This window comes from Anser brachyrhynchus (assembly GCF_964034855.1).
Source record: "Anser brachyrhynchus genome assembly, chromosome: 17".
NCBI lineage: Eukaryota > Metazoa > Chordata > Aves > Anseriformes > Anatidae > Anser > Anser brachyrhynchus.
The window spans coordinates 11,092,227-11,110,549 of NC_137710.1; the positions used below are offsets into that span (position 1 = coordinate 11,092,227).

Genomic DNA, 18,323 nt, shown 5'->3' on the forward strand with positions numbered 1-18,323 from the left:
TTAAATAGTAATAAACCAAAAGAGAATTAAACTCTGCAGGCTGCATGCATTCTTTTCCTGGAGACGGAGAACAGAGACCATGAGTGCCCAGAGACAGCCTGTATTTCTCATACCTCCAAATCTTCCTCTTTTCAGAGGTAGTTTCTGCCTTTGCTCATCTCCACAGCACTGTATGAGAACCCATGGGCAGGCTGCAACATTGTGTATCAGGATGGTCTTCTTTTGATCAGCAAATCCTTCCTCTGGGGCTGTGCGATGAGATTTCTTACATCCTTTTAGTGTAAGTGATGGAGTAGCAAGTATCTATGTGAAATTTGGTATTGTCCTTATTGAATATGTGGAAGACAGTGAAAATAAAAATGAGATAGAATGTGTAAATATATTTTTGCAATGCTTCTGGCCTGCCTACCTCAGGTGTTGGGTCATCAGTCAAATGTACAGCATTCCAACTCAACACCATTGTATTTTAAAGAATTAAGTGAAATATGAGGTGAAACTACTAATCCTTTGTTCCTTCCAGCTCTTTTTGCCTCCTTATGGTTTTAACAGTTTGAGCCCTAACTTTCTAAGAGAATGGCAAACTCAAGACCAAAACAACAACAAAGGTTTGCCCTATTCTATAATTATATTTAAGGAACAGGGTCTTTGCTTTTGCAAATAGACATAAAAAGTCCATGTGCGTTTATAAAAGTCATGAAAGAGGCTATCCCTGCATGCCTATGGTATGTGTGCAACCCACAGAGAAAATAAAGAGGTTTGCCTTTCTACACAGGAAAGAAAGGGCAACTTCCCAAAATAAACACAACTCCTCCCACAGCCTTCAGGCAAACACCTGTGGAGAGAGAGGTCTTTCACAGTATCTGTGTGCCAATGGTTTTATCTGCTTTCAGGTCAGCTAAGGAAGTAAAATCCGGAGGTGAGAGCTCTGCATTTTAAATGTCTGTGAATCCTGCGCTTTTATGAGGAAACACTAGTAGCTCTGCTGAAAGGTTTGGTCTTTGCTCCCATGTTGAATTACAAAGACAGCTTGGAAGTGAGTCCTAAAACCCTAGGAAGATAAGAAAATCTCTCTCTATGTATGTATTTTTTTCTCCAATGTGTACAAGCTAATAATCTCATTGACTTTATGTTGGCATGGGATATGGGAGTTACTTGCTTATAATGAGTGTTTTTGCTTTTTAGAGGTGGTGCACTTTCCAAAGAAACTGGAAGTCTTGCATATTTAAGTGCAACTCTATAACCTCATTCTTTCCACAGTGGAAGCTAACTCTTTAACAATATTCCATGATTACTGAAGTTTAAGCAGCATTGTTTTGGGCTATCACTTCTGTTTGCTTGTGAAATCAGTTCCCATGGTGAGTAAAGGATTGGTAGAAGGACACTTAAATAGTTCTGTCTAATTCACTGGAAGTTTAATTGTCTGTTACCCAAACAGAAATCTTTATTCCCTCTGATTCAAATCTCCAAATATATCGGTGCTGCCTTTTTCATGCATCTCATCTGTAGATTTACATCAGCATTTTCTAAGTAAGGATGTTGGTTTAGCTGACTACTTAGCTTTGCTAGTTACTGCTGTGCACCACACTGAATGAAGAAATGGGAAAGCTACAAAGATACTTCTATACCTAAAACAAAACAAAACAAAAAAAAACACAAAACACATTCTCATATTTTTCTTCTTGCATTAATATTTATTTGGCTCTTCATCTAAGTCAGCACTGTACACATAGACAACTTGGAAACATCTTAGACCTTCTATGCATATCCCTCTTCATGATTCCTTACCCTTGAATACCATTTGATAAGGTATATATTACATATTTGAAGCTTTCAAAGCACTTTGCAGACATGTAATCCTTTCTCCCTTCTGTGATTTAACTAGTATTAATATGACAAACTGAGGCAGAAGCTTGCCTAAGGTCAAACAACAAATCAGTAGAAGAAATTAGAGCAAGGCCCTTTTTCTTCGCTCATAAACCTATGTGTTCTCTGATTCCCTTCCTCCACCCTTAAACATACATGTTCTGTTTTTTGTCAACAGCAACCTGTGTTTGTACAGGGAAAAAAAAAAATAGTGCAAATGGAGCCGGAAACCTCTTCAGCTCTACTTTATTCCTAGCAGTTTTGCTACAGTTTTATGGTATCTTGCTAGGACGCACACCCACTGGAAAGCAGGTAAAAACAGCATCTGTGATCTATATGCTGATTTCAGAATGCTCCAGAAAGGGGAAAGAGTTACGGGCCGTGATCCAATCTGAGTCCTTTACAACAGTTGCAATGGACCACTGTGAACACAGATGTCTGTGGGCAGTTGGGCCTGTCAAAACCACTCAGGGAACTGTGGTAAGGCAGTATGTAGTTTGTTACAAAATGGACAAAGGGGTGTTGCTGCTAGAGAGAACTCGGTGTGTGAAATTTCCGAAGTCAGGGATTGCTGAGAGTATTTAGTGCTAATCTCAGTGCTAGGAAAGTGTAGCTGCACTGCTTCTCCCCCAGTAAACAATAGGACCCAGATTGCCCTCCTGAGGCCCCTGTCCTTTTATTACAGCCCACACAGAAAGCTCATCTGAGAAGGCACTTTGAGTAAGTAGAGCAAACTCTGAACCAGTCTGAACCAGTTCAAATATCACATATGGTTGTTTTGCTTCTGCAGACTTCCTTGTTAGTCCTTGGAGGCTGTGGCTGGCATTTACTTAGCAATAGCTCATGCTGTCAAATTGAAGGGGGAGGGGAAGCCTCTCCTTGAACATGTCAGCAGGGGGATGCAACAGTGCAATCAGATATTTCTCTCTATCGCTCCACACTGACTCCTTTGTAGTGACTGTCTCTGTCTTGAGTCGTAGTTATACTTAGCTCACAATTTCATAGATTCAACATCTGATCTGCTTGTTCCAACCCTGATGTTTTTCTTCTATGCAGATTATTTCTAGGGTAGGAATAAAACGTGTTTATTTCTGACTCCTACATCATTGCTTATGGAAGGCTTTTCACAATTGAGAACCACAGTTGTTATGATCCAGACAGAGGCAACAAAGGAGTAAAACCCCTTTTGTTGGAGTTGTAAGTACTTAATAGTGTTTGGTAGCATTTGATACTTAGTGTTTCAAGCTTTAAACACAAATTGCTTAAATACTCTGTTCATGATGGATGAGGCCTCAGTTTACTATCTTTGGCATCACAGTTTATGAAGTAAGCAGAAAAATTGGAGAAATGGTAAACCAGAATGAAGAGAGCTTTCGAAAAACTAGTTTTGAGGGAAACATTTGAAGAATTACTTTGATTTGCCTATAAAGAAATGAGAAGTGATAGGAACATGGTCAGTTTTCTCCATATCAAGCAATCCATGTTAATTTGTCTAGGAAAGAATACTTAGATTATGAAGGTGATTTTGCTTACTCCCCCCAGTATCTTTTTTAGTAAGATTAAGTAATAAAGCATGTTAGTTCTTTCAGTAGGAAATTAGATGAACTTTTGGCTGGGAAGATCTGAACGTACTTGGCTGTGGCCAGAGAAAAAGGGTGGGTTTGATGACTTCTTGTAGAGTCCTTCCAGAACTGTATATTTTTAGTTGCCTCCCTTTGTGTAACGTGCTTTGCTACATGTTAGCTCCCTTGTAGTTTTCTTCTTAAAGAAAGTTCTCTACACACATTGAATTTGTCTACAGGTAGAGAAAAAGAAAAAAAAAAAAAGCCCAACCGAGAGGCAGGAGAGAGAAAGCAGACATTTTCATTCTGGAACTTGCATAAGGTGAACAGCAGAAAGGTACCAGCTCACAGCTGAAACTGGTTCACACTGAGCTTAGGGAGGATGCTTAACCTTCCTCATTTCTAAAGATGGCTTATGTATTCTGTGAAGTGTTTGTCAGTGTGTGTATGCGTTTTGGTGCACGTTTGTGTATGTACATACTGACTTTTACATTTAAACTATGTGAGGGTATAGTTATAGGGCTATTTGCTTAGTTAAAGTTTGGGTAGTTCCTTTAAAATCAAGTCCTAGGAAGTAATGTCAGGTTTAATCTCTGAAGAGCATAGCAAGAAGAGCAAAGCCATGCCCAAAGAGCAGAAAGAACAATCGACTCTGCCCTTGACAGCTGCTACTGGCAGCCTATTAAACTTAACTCCATGAAACTGCCAGGCATAAATCATCCCTCATCCTGGGGAAAGCTAGTGATGAAAGAAAAAATGATGCTTAGAAGTCAGTTGTGGAAAAGACTTTGATCTTTACCGTTAATATGATGGTTTTTGCATTTCTCCCAGATTCCCCATTGTCCTTCTATGGACTAAAAGCTCAAATTGTTTGCTGGAACTTGGCTGCATGTAATGAGAAGTACAAATTTATCTTGTTACATAATAGGAGAGAGAACTGAGGAAGGTCTGAGAACTGGGAAGGTTTGAGGTTTGTTTCCACAGAGATTACTGCCTGGCCTGCAGTTCTTGGGTCAGGATGTACAGGGAGAGATGCCTTCTGTGCAAGATGGCATGGAAGCTTTAGTCTCATGAAATGAGCTAAAAGAAATTAATTGTACAGGTTGGCAGCCCTCTGCAAACTGTTTTGGACAGACTGTGCCTCTGGATGCATGTGTGGCCCTGCAGTTTCTGGCCGAATGGATTTTGTCCCATAAAATCTCTTATGAATAGCTATTACAAACAGAAGGTCTGATTCAGTAGCCCTTAGTCAAAAATCTCTCTTCAGTTAACATTGCCTTCACGGAGGGTAAGCGGAGAGCATAATGAATGCAGTAACTGAGTGTCTGTGCACACAATGAGCATAACGACATAAAGCAGACATTTTAGCTGGTGATGTCGGTCAGTACTGACACACAGGATTTTTCCAACCTAGCAAGTCTGGCTGGAGTTTTTTGTTTTAATTTTTAATTTGATGTTATTAAACTAAGCTTAATGTAGTGTTAAATTGTATTGTTAAAGCGTGAATCACACGCAAGTGCTAAGGTTACAGTTTCACGTTCAGTGGTAATGCAGCTTAATTGACCTGTTTCTGTCATTCCCCCTCTGTCATGCTGGTACATCTGCTTTTTGGCGGTTGCATTGTGGACTGGATCCACCAGGCAATCTGTCTGTACAGGGTTAAAGCGTGTGCGACCTGGTAAGAAAAGGGTGAGAGCTGGGTTGGATCAGTTCTTTGAGCCTGCTTGTCACACCTGTAGCAGCCTGACAGAGAGCACTGCCAGGATGGAAACATCTGGGAGCGGAGGGAAGGACTGCTGCTCCGGCCAGCACTGCCCTGCAAAGTGATTCATCAAACACTGAGTACAACACGCAGCTTCCTGTCATAGAAATACTTTCTGTGCGTTCAATAGTTTCCATGGGATTTCAAAGCACCTTAAAAGAAGGGAACTTCCATATCCTTTTCAGAGGAGGAAGGTTTGATTACCCCGTATTTAACAGAAAGGAAGGGAAAGAGCAAAGAAGTGAAGCAGGCAGACTGACCAAGGTTGGAAGGAACGCTGTGGGAAAGCCAGAAATAGCACCTTGTGCTGCAGGCCTGGGCCTTGGCTGCAGCCCCATCAGTTGGCCCAGGCCATCCGTGTGAGCTCTGTCGCGCAGGTCTGAGGATTCAGCTGCTTGTTTTTCACTTTGTCAGACAGAAACCTTGCTGGTGACTCCATGTGCTTTTGTACGCTCGCTGGCATCGCAGTATCTGAATACCTCTGCCTGTTTGGAAAATGGGTACTTATTGTAACTCCTTTTAAATGTCTGCAGAAAGGCATTAACATGTGGCTGGATGCCTGCACTATAATTAACGTAAAGCATTTGGGGGCTGTTTACCTTGTTTTTCTGTAAGCAGGCAGCTCTCTGAGCACGTGGAGTCAACGAACAGCAATAGGTGAGCGTGTGCTCCCCATGCACCCGACTGGAGAACCAGGCGAACCCGACCGGAGAGTCGGGAGGAGAACGTACTCCTCGGTGCTCCTTCTCCAGGGGCAATGGCTATTTTACTCCCCGAGGCCAAGCTCGGGTCCTGCTGCGGCTCTCCCCATGCAGCCCCAGCCCTTCTCACGGCTGCGGGGCTCGGGGGCCGTTTCCCCGCGGTCCCGGAGCTCTGCGGACGGGGCTGTCCGGGTGCCCGGCTCCCGGCCCGTCCCTTGGCGGCCTCCCCTTCCCCTCCGGGGGCTGCCCACCGGGGCTGGGAGCCGGCAGCCGCCCGGTGGCGGCAGCGTTAGGACCCGGCGGCGGCTGCGAGGCGGGAGGGGAGAAGGGAAGAGGAGGGGGGGGGGAGCGGAGCCCGGCGGTTGTTTACCGGGGAGGGGAGAGCCGGGGCAGGTCTCGCCGAGCACAGCCGGGGCTGCTCCTCGCTCTCCGCGCCGAGGATGCTGCGCGGGGCCCCGCGGCTCGGCGCGGTGCTGCTGGGCTCGCTGCTGCTGGCCTCCGCCCGGGGAGCAGAGGGTGAGCGGAGGCTTTGTTGGAGGCTGGGGGGGGGTGAAGGCCGGCCCCGGGGGGATTTAGGGGACGAGGGGGGCAGCGAGGGCTGCCCGGCTCTCCCCGCATGCCCGGCCTGCTCTCCCCGCAGAGTGCCTCCGCGGCGACGGCGCGTCCTACCGCGGGAGCCGGAGCGTGGCCTCCGGAGGAGCCCCGTGCCTCAACTGGGGGCTGGCGGTGCGGAGCGGGCCCGGCGCCGAGCTCCCGGCAGGTGGGTGCGAGGGATCTGTTGTTTTTTGTTTTTTTTTTTTTTTTTTTTGGGGGGGGGGTTGGGGGTGGGGATCGGGCCGCCGAGGTCCCCGTGCTGACGGCCCCGTGCCTCCCGCAGCCGCCGAGGATCACAACAGCTGCAGAAACCCCGACGGTGCCGCCGCGCCCTGGTGCTACGTCCGAGGTGCCGATGGGGTCCCCGAGAGGAGACCGTGCGACATCGCCCCGTGCCCAGGTAGGAGCGCCTTCCCCGCCCCCCCCCCCTTCCCCTCTTTGCTGCCCTCCCCTGGGCTTTGTTTTTCCCATCCCACCGCTGGGGTTGGGTTTTGTCATCAGGGTGGGGTCCCCCCTGCACACAGACAGCCCCAGCTCCGCCAGCCTCCACGGCTCTTCTCCGGGAACCCAGTGTACCCGGGGCTCCCCTCCGGCCCTTGTCTGCACATCTGCCTCCCAGCTGCACCTTGCTCCACCCCTAGAGCTTTTGTGTTGGCACCAGAAAAAGCCTGTGCAAAGCCTTGCCCCCCCACACCCATTTTGCTAGTCGCTATAGGGCTGTTGGGTCATGTTGCAAAAGGCTGAGGTCTGGACATCTAGGAACTACAGAGAAGTGGGTAGAACATTACCGTGGGGCATGTTACAGCTGTCTAAACAAGTATGCAGCTGCTAAATGAGTGCCAGGGTGAGTCTGGGCATAGGTAGGGGGAATAGAACTTGGTAAAACAAGTTAAAAAAAAAAAAAAACAGAAAACCCCAAGCATTAGATTCATCTTGGATGGTCAGACATGTCAGGGTGTGAAATAACCTGCTGAGAGAAGAACTGTAGTTGAGAGCCTGCTTCAGGGAGAGAAGATATTTTTATTGACTGAGGCCAAAGTAGCCACTTGTTTTTTGAACTGTTTATCTCTGAGAGCCCCTCGAGATTTACACGCTTCACTGTCCCTCGGGATCGCTAGCCTTGCATGTAAACAGTTTTCCCCCACACGTACTTCATCCACTTTTCTTCACTGTGCTTGTCTTTTGCCTGCTTTTCCCTAAAGATAAAGCAAAACAAATGTTCTACTGCCAAGATCTTTACTCAAAACAGCCCTGCAGCTTTGGGATCTGGGGAGTTAACTGACCTTTCAGCCAATACATGATTTGCATGTTTAATGGTTTGGCTGTTTTTATGTCTCAGAGTGGGTACCTTTTTATTGTAGTCATGTCCTGCAGTTTGCCTTAGTTCAGCTTCTCTGGCTGACTTTAAGTACAATAACTGTGCAGTGCAGGGGACCCTGATTTCTAACTCCCCTTCTGTACTTCCATTTCACATTCCACTGAGGACTCAAAATGGCTGCAGATAGAAAATCCACATGGAGTTATTGCCAGCTGTGGGGTGAGATCCAAGGGCCTACTGAGAGATGGAGGGAGTTTTCAGGTGTGGATGCATACCGTGCATGGTATTTCCAAAAAGCATTATTATTATTTTTGTTTGTTTGTTTAGGACAAGTAGTAGATGTTTACATTCCACTGCCATAGCTTTTACTGTTCTGCAGCTTCCATTTTAGCTGTGGCATGAAAGAAGATGTCTTGAAGACATCCATCTTTATGCACCTTTCTTTGGTCTCTGGCTGAGGAAGGACTTGCTGTACTTAGGCCAGTCAGTGACTGTGCTGCCTGAAGTGTTGCTCTGACTTAGCCTGTCTCTAATGCTAAAGGAGTTTGCTATACGGCTTCAAAGAGGGGCTGCATAAGAATGTCCCCAGGTTGTTCTTCCACCAGCTGGAGTCTCTGTCCATCAAACCTTTCTGTGTCAGAAAGATGGAGGCAGAAGAAAGATAAAGACTCCTGGGAGATTTGGGATGGAGATCCTCATCATCTTGTTCATGTCTGTTCAGCATGATTGAAGCTGCAGCCTGTATATCGATCTACAGACTAAATGAAGTCATTGTGCATCCCCTGTACTCATGCCCTGAACCTGGGTTTCATTCTGCTGTCTGACTTCTGTCTTGTCTGTGGTGGTGCCTTACACTCCTAGCTAAATAGATTCATGTCAGAGGAAAGCAGGGGGAGGAGTACATTTCTCTTGGTAGGATTTCTGGCAACTACTTAAGAGGGAAGAAGTGTTTGTCAGTCTACTTCGAAGGCAGTCCGGTGATAGCAGTCTAGATCTGTCCCACTCACAAGGTACATGTTATGCTGAAGTACTCATCAATGCTCATTATTTTGTATGTTTCTCTTTCTTGCCAACAGATGCTACTGTTACCACAGTCCCAGTCCCTACAGCAGAAGTTAATATTTCTCAGGAGGTCAACCAGGTGTTTGAACCAGCTGATACCTTGCCCTCCCGGAGCGAGGCAGCCGCTGTGCAGCCAGTCATTGGGATAAGTCAGAGAGTGCAGATGAACTCCAGAGAAAAGAAGGACTTAGGGACACTAGGTACAAACACTGGATTGTGTGCTGGATCCATTCCTGTAATTCTGGCAGGATGGACTTTTTTCAAGGCTCTGAAAGCAACGCTGTAACTGGATCTAATGCCTCCAATTTTGCCTCTTTCTTTTCTCTCCGCAGGGTATGTGCTGGGGCTGATCATGATGGTGATAATCATTGCCATTGGAGCTGGCATTGTCCTGGGATATATCTATAAGAGGTCAGTGGCTACTCCCCTTTGTTCAAAAACTGGTTGCATGAAGCAACCTATATAGATAGATAAGGAAAGTCTGAGCATCTGCAGACCCAACCAGATCCTAGTGAAAAGACAGCTAGGATGCTGTCTTTTCATACAAGAGTTTCTCTTGTCACAAGAACTATTTAAAAATTGTTTTGTTTTTGTTTTGTTTTTGGGGCTTGTGTGTGCAGGCATGTGTGTGTGCTTTGATGTGGCTTTCTCAGGTGCTCCCAGGGGAGCTGACTTTCAGGTAAGAGCTGGAGAGAGCAGATTCCAGGTGTCCTCACAGGAAATTTCTTTTGTGGTCAGAATAAGAAGCCATCCTTTTAGCAGGCCACCTGTTCCCCTGCTTTTTCTAGTGTAGGTATCTTTAGAAAAAAAAAAATTGGCAAATTCTTTGCGTACTTGCATTGTATTCTATGAAGCTGCATATCAAGTAGCGCTCGTTTTGAACAAGTTCCTTTTACCAAAGCTCCTGTCTGCTTTAAGGTCAGTTTTGATTCACGTGTAAGTTATGACTTGTTCAGCCACTTCAGTGTGTTGGAAAGAAACCTTTCTGTAGCTCAGCAGTGTTTGAGCATCAGAAGGGTTTGTGGTAACAGCAAGCAGCTTAGTTATTTGTAAGGCATAGGGCAGGATTAACAAATACCAGTGAATATGGTTCGCAGCAAGTGAAGGCCCGGGCTGTCTCCTCTGGAAGGGTTTGTTCTGTAGTTTGGCTGTTTGACAGCAGTCTGACACAACCAAGCAGAAGGAGCCCTCTCCCAGGCTGGGACACGTCCTTATGTAAGTGTTTATAATAAACGCCGGCAGAAAAAAAAAAAAACAGAGGGAGGAGTGTTACATAAGGGGCAAAACACAGAGCGCTGTTTGTCGAAGAATCTGATTTGAGGTGTCACTTCAGAGAATGCTGTTTCATGTGCTGGCAGGAACAGCAGCCACTGCTACACGCTTGTAGGCAGCTTTGAAAAGCTGCCAAAATGCTTATGTGCTGACTGGAAGCCCTCAGCAGCTCTGCCTGTTTGGGATCACCAGCCCCAGGAGGCGCTGAGTGGTGCCTGTCGCACCTCACTCCTGGCTTCGGCGGGAAGGAGCCAAAGACAGAGGCCGAGCTTTTTCCAAATGTAGCTTTGCTTCTTCAAACCCATAGAGCCCACTGCAGGGTTGCAGTGCAGGATGTTTCCTCTCTTCCCTGGTGTCTTGCTCTCCAAACTGCATGTGCAAGCTGGCAGGTTTGGGTGGGTGTGGTGAGAAACCTCTAATGTGTTTAGCAGCTTTTGGTATACACGGTTTTTCTGGAGACAACGTGCTATTAATGCCATCCATTTTTAAAGCGAGGCAGTTCTTCCTTGGCACAAATTACAGAGGTGTCATCTCCTTTAGCTACAGGCTGTAAAGTGAAGTCAGCTTGAGAAGCCACTTGTGGTACTAAGCTGTTAGCTGCAGCAGAGCCAGCGCTAAAGTAGACTTTAATACTTTCAGTAACGGTATAATTTACTACACAGGTTTGTTTGCTGCAACAAAAGGCAGATTCTGTCACCACCTCTTATGGTTGTTTCTGTTGGATGAAGCAGGCTACAGAAGCTCTTCTGCACAGCAGTGGGCTCTGCGCTGTCTCACTGCTTCCCTGGGCCTGCACCAGGCAGTACTGTGGGACTGCAAGGTATTAAGTAACATGTCAGCTCCGTGGCTTGAAGGAGAAATTTGGCTTTACAGTCATCATTTAGTTGAAGCACTGTCAGTGAACAAGCCAGTTAGAGAGAGGGACACTTTACTTGGCTGCTTTTTTTGTAAAGGTTCTCACACAGGGGCCTCTATTTACAATAGGGAATGTTTCAGGGACCACTATATGTAGCTGGAACATCTTTTTGTTAAAGAAAGAGCTAAATCTTCCTTTCTAGTATATTGCCTTCACTGGAACTCTGCCTCTAGGCAGTGGCACTCACCCCATACACATACCTATGTGTTTCTTTTTTTTTTCTTATCTAGGGGAAAAGACCTGAAGGAAAAGCACGAGCAGAAAGTCTATGAGCGTGAAATGCAGCGCATCACACTGCCACTCTCAGCGTTCACCAATCCTGCCTGTGAGCTTGTAGATGAGAACACAATTGTGGTGCACACTAACCAGACACCTGTGGAGGAAACACACGATGGTAGTGGCCCACTCATGGGGCAGGCAGGTACCCCCGGTGCCTGAGCAGCCGGGGCGGGAGAGGTGCAGGCTGAGCGAAGCTTCCAGCTTCCCACTGTGAGTGTGGGGGGTGCGTGTGTTCATTTCTATTTTGTTTTATTTTTGATGAAAGCCAGATGAAGGTGATGCAGAGGGACAGAGCAATGGGCTATTCATCACAATCTGTTTGAGGGGCACCATTCAGTGCATGACCAGCTGGGGACTGGTGGGGTGGACCCTGCTGCTTCCTCCCACCTCTCTCCACAGAGTGCCAAGGAGCTGGAGGGGATGATGGGCCAGGCTCGCACCTAGCCACAGATCCCATAGCCCAGAGTGTGGTCTTGGCTTCCTTTTTCTGTTCCTTTCCTATTTAACGGTGTGCACTGTTACTTACGTTTCAGCCTGGAAGCCCAGGAGGGAGCAGTACTGCAGGGACTGAGGGGAGCTTCATGTCAGACTTAGCTAGATAATTACACTCTGATTATAGTTCCTGCCTTTTTGCTTTAGTGGCTGAGAGCTGGAGCCACTATCCAGAATCCTGCTACTAGAACAGGGATTGTTTTTTTTCTTTGTTTTCCCCAAATAAGTTTATTTGAGGGGTGGCTCTGACCAGGAACAGTATGTTTAGCCCTAGTGTCAAATTTGGAAAAGCTCTTCTCAAGCTCTCAACAAATCCAGGTCTTCCAGGGCTGAGGCCACTTCTCCATTTTCCTGCGGTGCTACACGCACAGCCACACTTGTAGGTGTCCAAGTGGTCTGCTTCCTTCTCACTTACACAGACCAGGAGACCAAAAGGCCAGCAGCAGACAGTTCTGGAGTAAAGAGAAAAAAACCTGCACCCTTCTGTTACCTACAGCAGGTTGAGCACTGAGGATAGACATCTAAGTTCCCTTGACTTTCTGCAGGGCTAGCTCTGGACAGAGTGGCCAAGCCAGCTGTAGAGGTCACGCTGAGCACAAGGCAGCAGCTCCTGCTCTTCTGGCTGTAAGGGCAGCTGCTCTTGCAAGATCCTGAAGTTACAGCATGGCTTCTGGCCCAGCCCTCTTCACACACAGCTTGTGCAGCAAGCCTGCTTGCTTACAGAGCCTGGCCTTCCTTATAAGAGAGGTTTTGTAACAACTTTTATCAGCATTCCAGGGACTTTGGAAAGGATGGCTGCTGCAGCATCTCCCCGATGGCACCGAGGCAAGGCCAGTTCAGGGAAACATCTATCCCCACCTCAGGGGAATCAAGCCATTCAAGTAAGTTTTCTAGCCATCTGCTTTACAGCTGAGGGCCTAACAGGGAATAGCACTTGGCAGCAGGGGTTTTAGTGTTAATGTTTGATTCAGGAAAGGGAAACATTTTATTTTTAAATGCCTTTGAATACCATTTCTTTGTAAATGTTTTAAATACCTCAGTATGAGAAGGTGCAGATTGTGCTACCTTGTATTAAAGCTTAAAAGAAAAACGCTCTGTAGACACGTGTGGACTGTGGCTCAATCTCTACATTCCTGCCTGCCAGAGCAGCCTCCTTTTGCTTATTGCAGACTTCAAACTGAGAAGGGAAGATGCTACTTCAGTTTGCCAAGCCCAAAGGTAAATCCCTACAAGCAGTACCTCCACTCACCAGCACTGAAGAGGGGTACAGAACTTACCTCCTTGCTGCCAGCAGTTAGCCTATTACTGGGACTGTTCCTGAAAAGCAGCCGGGGGCATGCGAGCTGTGCTGACTAGGCAGGCTGGCCCGTGGGAAGACTGCTCTCAGTTACAGCCCCTTCCTGCAGTGACGCAGGTCAGTTGTGCTTTGGTGCCACTCAGCAGCAGCTCCATCCCTTGGGGCCTTGCACTGGAAAGTATGATGGAGACAGATCACAGCAGGTTATAGGAGTCACTGACGTAGCTAGCATTTTCCTTCTGTTCTGGCATCAACAGCTGCCTCTTGAACTACATATTTCAGACTGTGATGTTTCCAAGAATGGGCTGTGTTTTTATCCCTGATTCAGAAAAGGAAAATAGGGAGAGGCTCCATGTTCTGCTGCCCTGTGTCAACTCTTGAACAACAACAACAACAAAAAGTCACCGTCTTCCCTTTCCATCTAGTACTATATGACTAGTACTACAGAACACTTATGCTGTATCTCAGTTGTCCTGTGTGTGGTAGAGCCCTCTGGCTCAATAAAGGGAGTTCTTAGATTTCGTGACAAAAAAACAGAAACAAGTTATAGCTTGCTATTTTATGCACCACACAGACGACACAATCCTGTTTCCACAGCATACGTTTACTGTTTTTTAATTTAGTTAGATCATGGAGCTGTGCAAATCACAGTTCATAAACCTCACCCACACATGACCCAGGACCCCCCCCTTCGGGGGGTCCCCTCACAAACCAGCCTAAGGGGGGAGGTGGGGAATCCTATTAACAATCCTGAATCCACTGGACCCAGTTTAGAGAGGCTCCTTCGCTGACTCACAGCACAAGCCGTTCCCAGTGTTTCTAAAACACCACTACACAGACTAACCCCCCCCCCCCCCCCCGCACATTTTGTCAGGTGATGACTGGTCCCATGTCATTTTACACGACACTTTTAACTCATGGGTAAATGGTGGAAATCAAAGTAACTGAACACCCATTTCCCACCATTCAGCACTGAGAGGGATGGGGGGACACAAGGAGAAAGCACACTAAAAATCCAGTTAAACCAAGAGGTTCGTAGAACTTAAGAGCAGGACTTGAGCCAGCTTTTTGTTCGGTTCTGACAACCACATGAGCTACTGAGACAGTAGCTTGCTTCCTTCTCCTTCAGCTGAAGAAGTGCTGGAAGAAAACAACCCCCACCCCCCTCCCAGTGACTCCAAGCCCTTTTTTCTCCCCCAAAGCAGGGAATGACCTTGAAGAAAGTTTCTGCTTGGACAGTCAGCTCAGGGGCTACAGCAGCAGCTGCAAGAAGACCTTCAAAGGGAGCAACTTGCACAGCCTGCAGGGAAAGATGAGGTAATGGCAACTGAATTATTAGTTCTCCAGCTGCCACTCCTGACTGGATGGGACAGTCTCCATCACTTTTCTGTTTACCAGTAAGTCCATCCTTGAAGTAGCCTTGGGCATGTCTCATGCACAAAGTCTGAGCCACTTCAGACCTTCAGCTTCTTGAAGAGCACCTTCTGCCACCCTTTCTGTGACCTCATGTCCACAGGCTGAGCACTCCAGCAGCTTCATCTCTCCATGGATGACCTCAGCCAGTGCCTAGTGCAGTTCTACACATTCAGGTTCAAATAATCTCACATAGGTTAAGGTCCTTGGGCAGGCAAGACTTGCTGTGCCGGCTCAGGGTCTGAAGATGTTCAAGTGGCTCATCTGCTGCCTGCCTGGGTCAATATCAGGAGGGGCAAGCAGAACTCAGTCTTAGTGTTTCAGGCGTTTGGAGGTATTCAGAGAGAGAGGAAGAAAAAACCCACAAAAACAAAACAAAACCAAAACAAAAATGCATACATGTTTCCCCATGAGAGTTGCCCAGTTCCTAGGCTTTTTCACTCCCTGGACACTGGAGGCCAAAATTTCAACAGGCTGTTGTGGAAAACACATGCACAAATATACACACACACACACACACACACACACACACAGTCCTGGTGGGGCCTTTTGCCAGATGTCCAATTTCCCCAACTTTCTGAGCAGGGTAGTCAGTGGAAGGAGTTCCAGAAGTTCCAGAAGTGCTGGTCCTCATCCAGGAGAGTTTCCTATAGCAATTCCCTCCCTGGCAGACAGGCCGGGGTGGCTTCACAGCTTGCAGCCAAGTTCTAAGGCACCACAGTAAAGAAGCCTGAAAAGGCCAGAGAAACATTTCTCAAGCCAGAAAAATAGTGTTGAGCAGCTTTCATAGGTGCAGTTGGCAGGAAACAGTCCTTTTTGCTTCTGAAACATGCCAGAAATCCACAATGAATCAGGGTGTCCAAGAGGAGGAGGATTGGGTGGGGAGAGAGAGGCAATGCAGCAAATGCACAGCACGGTGCCCCATTAATGCCCTGGAAGTGGCTGAAGTGCATCTCCCTCCCCGTCACTCGACTCCAACAGAAGTGGTGCAGGCAGCAGGACAAGCTGACTAGGTTGTGTTTTCAGGGAGCTTGTCACGGTTCAGTCCATACTGCACACTCACGTTGTGGTCCAGCTCTTCCAGCTCAGACGGGAGGGGGATGGCAAGTTCTCCCAGGTAGAGAGAGAGAGCTTCGAAAGAATCTTCCAGCTTGGAAAAAGGGGGCCTAGAAGCAGCAGTGAGGAAATGTGAGTGGGGAAGATGAAGCAGAACAGCATGTGGAATAGCTGGGCCAGTTGCCCAAATATGATTCCCCCCTCCTCTGCTGTGCAGAGCAATCCTTCCACCAAGGGTGGAACACATCCTCCAGGCTTACTAAGAGGGGTGCTTCCAACACCAAACCTACCTGCTCTCTGGTTCCAGTCTGCAGCAAATGGCAGCCAGAGGGAAAAAGGCTGGAGGACAGTCAGCAGGAACAAACTTTTCCCAGAACAGCTTAACATTAAGGCCAAAATCCAGTGTGCGTGGGAGACAGTCCGGGTCAGCATAAACCTGGCCTATGATCTAGGGAGAAATGAGAGGTATGCTTAAGAACAGTAACAGTCCCAGAGCGTTAACAAGCAGGGAACTCCAACATTAGGCAGGGGCTTCTTCAAAGTTTTAGGTTGGAAGAGAAAGAGCAGAAATGCTGTTCCTCCTCTCGCACATGGTCACTGTTGTAGAGGAAGGCCCAGACACCTCTTGTTTCTCCCCAGGATTTTTCTGCTGGATAGGACAACGTGCACCTCCCAAAGAGCTCAGTGTTTCACTCTGATGTATGGTGCTGGGGGATGATGCAGCCCCTCCTGGTCACAGGTAACAAATACAACCCGCATCCCCATCCCATCTCTCCTCTCCCACACAATCTTATATCACCACCAGCAAAGCTCCTTTGTCATATGGAACTTGATCTAGGAAGTGCTGTAAATGCAACAGCACAACAGATTCTGAGCTGCTCAGTTACTGGCAAGTTCAACCCACCCACACCCAGAGGGTAGGGAGTAGAAAGAACAACCGTAACCAATGCCTAGGAGGTTGCAGACAAGTGCCAGTAGAGGAAAGGGATGGGTGGAACAAAGAGAAGCCCTGCCCCAGCACTCAAAGTCCCAGTTCTTGCCACATACCCCACTGAGGTACACTCACCACCTCCAGTGCTAGGGGACTCAAAGTACACTAAGAGGGAACATAGCCATTGCAGAGAGCTGTAGGGTGATCTGGGTCCAAAGGAGGCCAATGTCAATACAAACTCTCATATGGGAAGAGTATTAGGTATAAAGCCTCATCAGGTATCACAGAAAGGGTGTTATTTGTAACTACTTAGCTTTTCTCTGCCAATAAACTCAGCAGTACAACCACATCCTGTAACTAGTTAGTGGACGCCCATTATGTATTTTGGCAGGGTTACTTCCTTATCTTTTTTTTTTTTTTAAAGCATTTTAGCATCTTCATTTTGGTAACAAGTGAAATGTTCGTATGCTACCACCCCCCTTGTCTTTTCTTTTTTTTCTCTAGATAAAACAATTGTTTTAGTTCCACAAACAGATTTTTCACGTTCCTAAAACTATCGGTCATAACCACAACATTCTCCAAAATGAGGGCCCAGTACAGACAGAGCTCCAGATGAGGCCACAAAGATTTATGCAGTTATCTTCTGTCCCCTTCATCCAAACACTGAAGATGAAACTGTGCTGGTCTTTCCTGGTGTTCCTGTAAGTGCTGTGTTCCCAGTACACATAACACCTCAGCTTTCATCTGTACTTCCACTGTCTTTTAAAACTGAAAATACCTTGCAGCTTAAGTGGTGCTCTCTGCTCTGCAGACAGAAAAGCCCAATATAATAGTAAGAACGTGCACTGACTTGAGATATGCTAAGCCAGCAGACTTCAGGGTGCATGCTTCATTAATCCACCTGCAAAGAAGTTTCAGTTTCCTCTTCTTTGAAAACATATGCCATCCACAGTGGAGGCCCTGAATTTACTGAGATTATACAGCTGACTGTTCTTTTATTGAGGCAATATGAATAAATAAATCACAGTTTTGGGGAACATCTCTTCCAGCAAAATGGATACCAGGGCTCAATCAGAATCTGACAGAGAATGGATGCAGGGTAAGCTTTGTACCCCCTGCCTAATTCACTGCGCTGTCAGAGGCTGCATACTCAGCCGCAGGGAACTGTCTGATACAACGTGTGGAAGGAGATAGCAATGGAAAAGTCCACTGAAGATGCCACGTAATGCCCTGGACTTACCTCACAAAGAACAATCCCAAATGAAAAGATGTCCACTGTCTCATCATAGCTCTGTCCTGCAGGAAACATAAGGCATTCAGCATTGTGACAGACAATTCCCCACCCATCTATTCCAGGAGCTGCCAGCATCTGTCTTGGGCTTGGCCTCCAAAGCTTAACTAAGCCTATTCCCTGGAGGGTCCTACAAACAGGATACAAAGCAAGGTTTAAATCTGAGCAGGGTCAGTTGCCCCAAGACATGTATAGAAGATGCAGCTGGTATACATCACCTCCACTTATTTTAAACTCTGCTTCTTTCTTCTGCTGGAGAAGAAAAGGACAACGCAGGGAAGCCTCACATATCAGAGGTCAAAGCAAATGCTAAGGATGACTATAGAAAGGCCATTTCCATTGACTGCTGTTTCAGTGCCTCTCTACACAGCAGTAAGTCAGTGTTCAGCTTCCCCAGCAGTGAGTCCCTGCTGCAGTGACTGCAGAGGTAATAAATTACGTACCAGCAGTGCTTAGAATCTGGGAACACAGACTGGCTCCAGCATGCCATTCTGTGAGTACAGACACACCCCTC

At 46.9% G+C, this 18,323-nt stretch overlaps 2 protein-coding genes and 1 long non-coding RNA gene across 6 annotated transcripts in view; 1 reads left to right on the plus strand and 2 right to left on the minus strand.

The window, feature by feature from the left end:
• Positions 1–668: 668 nt before the first annotated feature.
• On the minus strand, positions 669–5,921 carry LOC308179628. The gene is made up of 2 exons (XR_013940453.1): positions 5,787–5,921; positions 669–5,672 (listed from the first exon to the last, which is right to left on the minus strand). It is a non-coding gene; the product is annotated as an uncharacterized lncRNA (long non-coding RNA).
• On the plus strand, positions 5,886–12,920 carry PIK3IP1 (phosphoinositide-3-kinase interacting protein 1). The gene is made up of 6 exons (XM_080560123.1): positions 5,886–6,404; positions 6,529–6,648; positions 6,766–6,882; positions 8,877–9,062; positions 9,195–9,273; positions 11,281–12,920. The coding sequence occupies exons 1-6, from the start codon at positions 6,329–6,331 to the stop codon at positions 11,486–11,488; spliced, it is 786 nt and encodes a 261-aa protein (XP_080416249.1). The 5' UTR covers positions 5,886–6,328; the 3' UTR covers positions 11,489–12,920.
• Positions 12,921–13,701: 781 nt separating this feature from the next.
• The window catches only part of LIMK2 (LIM domain kinase 2), a 31,069-nt gene continuing 26,447 nt past the window's right edge, over positions 13,702–18,323 (minus strand). For all 4 annotated transcript variants that reach the window (XM_080560034.1, XM_080560033.1, XM_080560035.1 and 1 more), the window contains 3 exons: positions 17,759–17,814; positions 15,878–16,035; positions 13,702–15,697 (listed from right to left, as the gene is read on the minus strand). In XM_080560034.1, the coding sequence (XP_080416160.1) occupies positions 15,541–15,697; positions 15,878–16,035; positions 17,759–17,814 (371 nt within the window). In that variant the 3' untranslated portion in view covers positions 13,702–15,540. The remainder of the gene's footprint in view (positions 15,698–15,877; positions 16,036–17,758; positions 17,815–18,323) is intronic.